The sequence below is a fragment of the Rattus norvegicus genome, chromosome 7 (assembly GCF_021556685.1).
Source record: "Rattus norvegicus strain SHRSP/BbbUtx chromosome 7, alternate assembly SHRSP_T2T, whole genome shotgun sequence".
Classification (NCBI taxonomy): Eukaryota; Metazoa; Chordata; class Mammalia; order Rodentia; family Muridae; genus Rattus; species Rattus norvegicus.
Genome location: NC_141540.1, coordinates 142,743,763 through 142,752,312, shown reverse-complemented (window position 1 = coordinate 142,752,312; position 8,550 = coordinate 142,743,763). Strand labels below are relative to the sequence as shown.

At 50.2% G+C, this 8,550-nt stretch overlaps 1 protein-coding gene across 1 annotated transcript; it reads right to left on the bottom strand.

The window, feature by feature from the left end:
• Positions 1–4,555: 4,555 nt before the first annotated feature.
• Krt18 (keratin 18) lies at positions 4,556–8,276 on the bottom strand. The gene is made up of 7 exons (NM_053976.1): positions 7,841–8,276; positions 7,031–7,113; positions 6,518–6,674; positions 5,743–5,907; positions 5,532–5,657; positions 5,040–5,263; positions 4,556–4,733 (listed from the first exon to the last, which is right to left on the bottom strand). The coding sequence occupies exons 1-7, from the start codon at positions 8,234–8,236 to the stop codon at positions 4,613–4,615; spliced, it is 1,272 nt and encodes a 423-aa protein (NP_446428.1). The 5' UTR covers positions 8,237–8,276; the 3' UTR covers positions 4,556–4,612.
• Between the last annotated feature and the right edge of the window lie 274 nt (positions 8,277–8,550).

Sequence of the window (8,550 nt, the reverse complement as noted above, 5' to 3'; positions counted from 1 at the left end):
CCTTCTTTCCTTCCTTCCTTTCTTCCTTCTTTCCTTCCTCCATTCTTTCCTTCCTCCATTCTTTCCTTCCTTCCTTCCTCCTTTCCTTCCTTCCTTTCTTCTTTCCTTCTTTCCTTCCTTCCTTCCTTCTTTCCTTCCTCCATTCTTTCCTTCCTCCTTTCCTTCCTTCCTTTCTTCTTTCCTTCTTTCCTTCCTTCCTTCCTTCCTTCCTTCCTTCCTTCTTTCCTTCCTCCATTCTTTCCTTCCTCCTTTCCTTCCTTCCTTCCTCCTTTCCTTCCTTTCTTCTTTCCTTCTTTCCTTCCTTCCTTCTTTCCTTCTTTCCTTCCTTCCTTTTTAAATTTTCTTTCTTGTTTGCTTTTTTTTTTTTTCTCTGTGTACCAGCTGTACTGGAAGTCTTTCTGTAGACCAGGCTGGCCTCAAACTCAGAGATCTGCCTGCCCCTGCCTCCCAAGTGCTGGGATTAAAAGCATGAGCCACTATAGCCAAGTTAACCCTCTACCTTTAAAATAAAATGTGTTTGTTTTAGCCGATTTGGAAGATGTTGACAGACACAGATTTGGACACAAGTCTCCAGCTTTGGTTACTCCCCACACCAAATTTTTCCCTCAGATGCAACCATTAATTCCAGTTTCTTGTGAATCCTCCAGGAGACCTTTACGTAACCATAGGAATTATCTAGCTAAATTTTTTTGTTTTGCCCAAGGGGCGTCATGTGATACACACTGCTTGTGGTTGTCAGTACTGTTGACTAGTTTATTATCTGGGCTGGATGGAATGGAACACCTACAGCTCAGGACAGGGGACTCCACATTATCATCTTGGGATGGATCATCTTCCCTTTCAGTGTAGGGACCACATGGGCTGCCCTGCAGGCAGTTGCCTTTCCCTGCTGGGGAATGAGGAAAATTTGGGCTTCTACTGCAGGATGATGCTCAATCAGAATAGACACAGCTTGACCTGCAGCAGGAAAGAATACCGTGGTGCAGACTCTAGGGACAACATGGCCTGCCAGTTAGTGTCACCAAGGGAGATTTTCAAATATTTCCCCTGAGCCCTGGAGCCTCACCCTTGAACGACTGAGTTAGAATCTCTGAATTTGAGGACTCAAGCGTCAGTCACATCTGTGTAAGGCTTCCTGAATGAGCCTGGCCAGCTAGCCGTGAAGTCAAAGTATACCAACCAGGTGTTGTAGCACACAATCTTAGCAGTGAGGAAGCAGAAACTGGAGGTCCACAGCAAATCCAAGGCCAGGTAGGGCTACATAAAGAGAACACACACACACACACACACACACACACACACACACACACACACACAGAGAGAGAGAGACAGAGACAGAGACAGACAGACAGACACTCCACTCACACAACAGCAAAACCCAGCCAACCAACAAATCAAAACAGAACCAAAATCAAGTTAGACACACTCTAGAAAGAACCCAGAGATGTGAACTCACTCCTGCTTCAAGTTCCTATCTCTGCAGATTCAGACAGGTCACGTGGTGTCTGTGGACCTCAGTGTCCAACTCTGACCCAGAGCCAGTAATAGCTGCTGGCTCGAATACCTCATAGGATTGCAATGAGGATCAACTGGGTAAGAGCCCTGGGAACTGCAAAGCCCCATCTACACGGGAAGGGATAATCAGTCAGGTGCCTCAGCTCCGGTTTCCTGGGTCAGCTTGATTCAGCTTGATTCAGCTGCAGCCGCCACTCGGGCCCTGCCAGGGACTTTCTGTTTTGGCTTTGGGCAGGTTTGGCATCCCGCTTTGAGAAAACACATTCAATGCCATACTTGCATATTTGGAAGACAGTGACGGGGACAAGGAAACCATCTCAATCATCCTTCCCATACAAATCTCAGGAAGTATAGCCCGGCCATCTCTCCCCTCCGGTCTGTCTCCTGCAGACACCCGCTAGGGTGGGTAGATAAAGTAGTGGCTTGAGGAAATGGATCAATGGGATCCATGGAATGAATACAGTTGATTGCTGTATTCATTCAGGGGAGGTGGGTGTGAACAGTATGAATCAGCTCTCCTTGCTCTCCAGCAGAATGTTTTCTCTGAAAGTCAGATGTTAGGGGCCCTTCCCACAGAAACCTCCAGTTCACTTCTTGTGTAACTCGGACCTTGCTCAGAAAGGGCAGAGTGGCCCTGATCTGCCCACTGAACATCCTCCCCCTGACTCTCTGGGCCTGCATGGTGTATAGCTGCGCTGCGTGCCGATCTAGTGCTGTCCTCTGGGTCTCAGGAAGCAAAGGCCTCAAGTGAAGTGACCTTTACTTTCCCACTCTGGAAACCCTAAACAGACTGCTCTTCTCAGGCAAACACTTTCCTGACTGAATTGAGATTATTTCTCTCCCTCTCTCCTGACACTCCACTTCCAAGACTCCTTGCCTGCCTCTCCTCAGCCTGTACCACTAACCCCCACCCTACCCTGGTGACATGCTGCGCAATCCGGTTTCTTATCATCTTTTTTTTTTTCCTTTTCTTTCTTTCAGAGCTGGGGACCAAACCCAGGGCCTTGCGCTTGCTAGGTAAGTGCTCTACCACTTAGCTAAATCCCCAACCCCTTCTTATCATCTTTAGAGGCTTTTATTCCTTCCCATCACCATAATGTAATTTCCATGGCCATAAGGATTCTTGTCTGTCTGTCTGTCTGTCTGTCTGTCTGTCTCCCTGTCTGTCTTCCCAAGCACCAAGCAGAGTGGTTGGTTCAGGGCATAGAAACCTCCTTGTCTTTGGTCTTAAGCTTTGAGTTTTCTGAGAGAAAGCTAGCAGGCATTTTATTCAGTGTATACAGTGAAGGTTAGCAGAGGGCCTGGTCCAACGTAAGTCCTTTCTATGTCTGTTTATATGGTGCCGTTTCTACTAACTTACTCCGCAGACAAGGTTAGGGAGTGCAAAAGTACACATGGGCCTTAGCTGCAGCCTTTTGCTAAATCAAGACTGCTGGAGACCAAGACTTCTCTAGGAACTAGAGCATTTGGGTTAAGTAACTTTGTATCCATGCTATAGCTATATGCAGCTGTTCAAAGGAGTGAGACAAGGCTTTACTTTGTAACCATATTGGCCCCGAACTCAGGGTAATCCTCTCACTTTAGCCTCCAGAGGACTGGGATTACAGACTTGAGCCACCACACGCCCTATTCCAAGATACATTGTTAAGAGAAGGATGTGGAATTGAAGCAATTAAGGTGCAGAATTTATAGGATAACCCTGCATCTATAAAAGCAAAATAAAATATTTGTATATGCTTGTCCTGAAGAAATGTTCAACTGGGGTAAAGTACTTTGGGGGAGCCGAGATATGTTTTCAATTTTATTTCCCTCTTTCCTTTTGGACAATATGTTAACTTGTATAATTCTTTAAACTAAGAAAGATACATCATCCTCCCAATTGAAACAGATTGTTATTTTTATTTTTAAATCATTATTTATTAGAAGTAGTGGTAGAGACAGGATCTCTCTATGTAGCATTGACAATCATGAACTGGCTATGTAGACCAGGCTGGTCTCAAACTCACAGAGATCCTTCTGAAAGCACTATTGCATACCACCGTGCCTCACCAGGTTGCTATTTTAGACATGTGTTGTTTCCATTGCTTGGTCCTACAGCTCTAATACAAAGCCCAGAATGGTGCCATGGGGCTCCTATTTTTCCCTGCATGGTGCCCACCCTGGTGCCTGCCCTGGGCTCTACCACGTATATTGCTTTCTCATGTTCTGTACTCATGTCTCCTCACTTCTGGCCACACCTCCAGCTCTCAGAAAAGTGTTGTCTCCACTGAGTGCCAGAGCAGGGCCCAGGGGAGCACAGGTTTCTGGGTAATGAGTGTGGGATGGGGTTTGGGAATCTTTGGGTGGGAAGCTTTGGGATTTAGGCAAAGGAAAAAGTAGAGTTTTCTCTGGACTCTGCTGGAGACTTATATGCTTTTTTCCCCTTCTTTTCAGAGAGGGTGCTTTAGGCCTAGCCTGGCTTTTAACTCATTATGTTCCTGCTTCTGTTTCCTAGGTGCTGGGATTATGGGTCTTGCCAACATGTCTGGCTTCTCTGAGTCCCTTCCTAGGCTCCCTTTTGAGACAAGTTCTCATCTAGCTTAGGCTGACTTCAAGTTTGCTATGTAGCAGATGATAACCTTGAATTCCTGATCCTCTTGCCGCTACTAAGCTCTGGTATTTTAGATACGCACAACCACACCCAGCTCTTGTTTTAGCGGGACACTGGCATGTGATGCAGGCTGCCCTGGAATTTGCTATATAGCCCAGGCTGGCCTTGAACTCAAGTTCCTCCAGCCTCAACCTAAATCACGTGTGCACACCATCATGCCTGGCTTCTTCACCAGGTCTCTTGAATGGGTGGCTCCAGTTTTATTACACTTTCACCTCTACCTCGGAGAGGTCATATCTCCTACTTTGTCTTCTTTTAGATGTTTCAAGAGCCCAGGCTTTTCCTCTCCCAAAGGCCAATCTGTGTGAAACCCTAGGTCAAGAGACTTCTGCCTAAGGTGCATGTGCACAAGCAGGAAGACTGCCAAGGAAGACACAAAGTGATATCCAGTGGATTCTAAACTTTTATTGGTCCCTCAGTCCCCAAGGGGTTCCCTTCTTCTGAGCCTTAGTGCCTCAGAACTCTGGTATCATTGGTCTCGGACACCACTTTGCCATCCACGACCTTACGGGTAGTTGTCCTCTGGACAGTTTGCATGGAGTTGCTGGAGTCCAGGGCGTCGTTGAGACTGTAACAGATGACCTTAGTTATAAACAGCCCAGAGGAGAGGGGAGACAGAGAATGTGGAAGAAGGGTTCCCTGATCCTTCTTTACTTCCAAATTCTTCTCAGCCATTTCTTCTAGAAAACTCAGTGCCATCCCAAAGACAGCCAGGGGCAATACTTAATCATTCTTTTCTCATGGGAGGGAACCTGTAACTCACTCACTTGAGGCCACTGGTTAGTGGTTACCAACAAACAGAGCTCGGGACTTCCCAAAGCTTCAAGAGTGGAGAAAAGCCCCTTGCTTGTATGATTAACAGGGTGCCACTCACCTGAAATCGTCCCCATCCTCCAGCAAGCGGCGGTAGGTGGCAATCTCCGCCTCAAGCTTGACCTTGATGTTCAACAGGGCTTCGTATTCCTGGGTCTGGCGCTGTCCTTCTGCCCGAGTTTGTGCCAGCTCTGATTCCAGATGCAGAAGGACCCCATTGAGTTGCTCCATCTGCACCCTGTATCTGGCCTCCACTTCCCCGAGGTTGTTCTCCAAGTTGATGTTCTGCACACAGAGATAGGAGGGTGAGTCCCTAGTCCTAGCCTGCTCAACCCTTCATTCTCTGAAAGGGTCTTCATGCCTCTTGTCTATCAAATGCTAGGCTACAGTGTGGGAGTAATAGGAAAATCAAATCGAAGTGACTCATCTTAGGGAATCTCTTGATTGGGTTAGGGGTGTGGAGGAGGCTTAGAGATGAGACAGTTGGGGCTGAGGCCAAGTATCATAGGTTTGGGCCCAGCAGAACTGCAGCAGGCAACTGGAGGGCACTCACCTGGTTTTTCATCGAGTCCAGGTCAATCTCCAAGGTCTGGAGGGTGCGTCTCAGCTCCAAGAGTGTGGTCTCAGCGTCCCTGATTTCGGCAGACTTGGTGGTGACTACCGTGGTACTCTCTTCAATCTGAAGGATGAGGAGGGTCAGTCAGGACCTGCCGTCCTTGGCACCTCCCTCTCACACAGGGGCAGACAGCCTTCCTAGTTTGTACCTGCTGAGACCAGTACTTGTCCAGTTCCTCACGGTTCTTCTGAGCCAGCTGTTCATACTGGGCACGGATGTCCGCCATGATCTTGCTGAGGTCCTGAGATTTGGGAGCATCCACTTCCACAGTCAACCCAGAACTGGCAATCTGAGCTTCCAGGCCTTGGACTTCCTAAAGAAGGCAGACACAAGGTGGGATGGGCACTTAAGGTCAGCCTTTCATTATTGATGGTGTTTTCTAGAAGGTGATGTTGAGTGCGGAGGCAGAAGAGAACAGGAAAGAAACTCTTGGCGGGCCTAGATCTGGGCTTCTGCTCCAGCTAGGCAAGAATGCAGCCTTAACCAGCCCCTTACAGGCGATCTCCTCTCCTCATTTTAGCTGCTTCTTCCTTTCACATGTCTTACCTTAAGCTTCTTCCAGAAGGCCCGCAGCTCCGCCATCAACGCCAGTTCCTGAGGCTGGCAGTCCCCACCTTTGTCTCCAATTCAGGGTCTTACTCACACAATCTCTGTTTTACTCTATCTAGTAAGACAGGCTGTGTGTTGAACTTAATTCTCCTGCCTCAGCTTTCCAAGCGGTAGGGCTTCACAAGCCAGGCCCTAACCTACCCTGACCTAACAGCACAACTTGGGTGAGCCATAGAACATATATGAGCCAATGGCTCTGCTCTGAATCAAAACCGCCTAGGCTGCTGTTTCCGTGTAAGGCTGCTTTGGGGGCAGCATGGGCCACGTAGCCTTCGCCCTTAACTCCCAGGCCTGGTCGGTGGCCCCCCACTTACCTCCTCATGATTCTTCTTCATGAACAGCAGCTCCTCCTTGAGCGCTTCGATTTCTGTCTCCAGCTGCAACCTCGTGATGTTGGTGTCATCCACCACCTTGCGGAGTCCATGAATGTCACTCTCCACAGACTGGCGCATGGCCAGTTCCGTCTCATACCTGAGGGGGTGGAGGTGATCAGCGGGCCCCACCTGGTCTAGAACCTTCTCAACCAGTGCCACCTTCATAGAGTAGCCTCGTGCCCACCATAAACCGGTCATGGAGTCAGGTATCATTCCCTCAGCTCTACTCTTGGCTGTGGACTGTGTGCTTAAACTGGGGTGCCCAGGTGAATAGCTAACTCAGTAGTAGTCAATGGACCCTAACCCGGATAAGCCTCCGAAAGGAAGGAACCCCACTCTAACACAGTTCCAGGAGTAGGCCATTCTTAGCCCCAGCCCCAGCCCCAGCCCCAGCCCCAGCCCCAGCCCCAGCCCCAGCCCCAGCCCCAGCCCCAGCCCCAGCCCCAGCCTTACTTGACTCTAAAGTCATCAGCGGCAAGACGGGCATTGTCGATCTGCAGGACGATGCGGGCATTGTCCACAGAATTCGCAAAGATCTGGGTGGATTAAAGTGGAGAGAGTCGCTCTGGGAGTTCCGGGTCAAATGAGGGTGTGTGTGTGTAGGAGCGGAGGGTGGGAAAACAGGTCTTATGTTTCAGATGAATCTATCCCACTCCCAGGAACAGCCAGAGGGCCAGTGCTTCTATCTTCCCTCTCCCTTCCTGAACTCCTTGCCCCTCTGCCTGGAGCCTGTACTATCTGGATTGCTTACAAAAGAGCAGCTTCCAACAAGACTTCTCTGATCTTCTTTTCCTGGCATCTTCTCCAGGTGCACCTGCTAAACCCCTGTCCTGGGACGCCCCCCCCTCCCGCCCCGCTGGCCCCTCCTACAGGTAGGCTCCTGTTTACTCCTAGATGACTCAGCCTTAGCTACATCCGCTTAACCCTCTAACTGTCCCCACTGAAAAAGAAGTGAGTGTCTGGGTTCGTTTTATGACCTTTTTTTTTTTTTTTGCGATGCTTTTGATCCTGTTCCCTTCCCACTACACTGCTTTGGGGAAGCCGGCTCCCTTGTGGAGCCACTACGCTTGGAATTCCCACAGGTTGTGGGTGGGGAATCCAGAGTATTCCTAACTCGGTCCCATGTAGTAGGGGTGTGTGGTGAATGGGGAATGAGTGGAGGGAGTCAATCGCCCACACCCTATTCAAGTTTGGGGGTGTGGGAGCATTGGACGGACAGAACAATCGGGAGCTACTGCTCCCTTCCCCCTTCAGGCCCCTTACCTGAGCCCTCAGATCTTCGATGGTCTTGAAGTAGTGGCCCCAGTCTCTGACGCCCTGGGGACCCCTTTTCTCCAGATATTCCCGGATTTTGCTCTCTAGTCTCCTGTTCTCGGTTTCCAGGTTCTTCACCTTGTCTAGGTAGCTGGCCAGGCGGTCGTTCAGGTCTTGCATGGTCTCCTTCTCAGTCTGGACCCCACCCATTCCCGCCAGGCCTGCGGACCCCACGGAGCCACCCCAGACAGAGCGGGACACGGATATCCGGGACCCTGAGCCCCCAGCACCTGCATAGACGCTGGCTGCGCTGCTGGCAGGCCGGACCCGCTGGCTGGGAGTCCGCACAGAGCCCAGGGACCGGTAGTTGGTGGAGAAGGTGGTGGAGCGGGTGGTGAAGCTCATCTTGTCTGGAGAGGAGAACGAAGCGAGAGACCAGGATTGGAGTTCCGCTGCGGTGGGTGGCAGTCCTCGACCTGTTGTTATATCGGCAAGGGAGGAGGTGGGACCTCCCCAACAGGCCCCGCCCCCGCCACCGGAGCCGCGGGCGCCAAGAACAGGATTCCTGTGACCTACCGGGTCGCAGCCCTTCTTGGCTTCTGCACATACCTGCCACCGTCACCGACACAGGGAGGGGGTGACTAATGGGTGCACAAAGGATAGCAGGTAGTGTTAGCCCTTGAGTGTCTGTTTTCAGGGCAGGAAATGGCGTTTTTTAA

Bases quoted from the DNA above. Each gene is read 5' to 3' on its own strand.
- Krt18 (NM_053976.1), bottom strand. From the start codon at position 8,236: ATGAGCTTCACCACCCGCTCCACCACCTTCTCCACCAACTACCGGTCC. The intron at 5,658-5,742 runs GTACAAACTAGG...CTCATCCTTCAG, and splicing joins ACAAGTACTGGTCTCAGCAG to ATTGAAGAGAGTACCACGGT. The intron at 4,734-5,039 runs GTGAGTGGCACC...CATCTGTTACAG, and splicing joins GAGGATGGGGACGATTTCAG to TCTCAACGACGCCCTGGACT.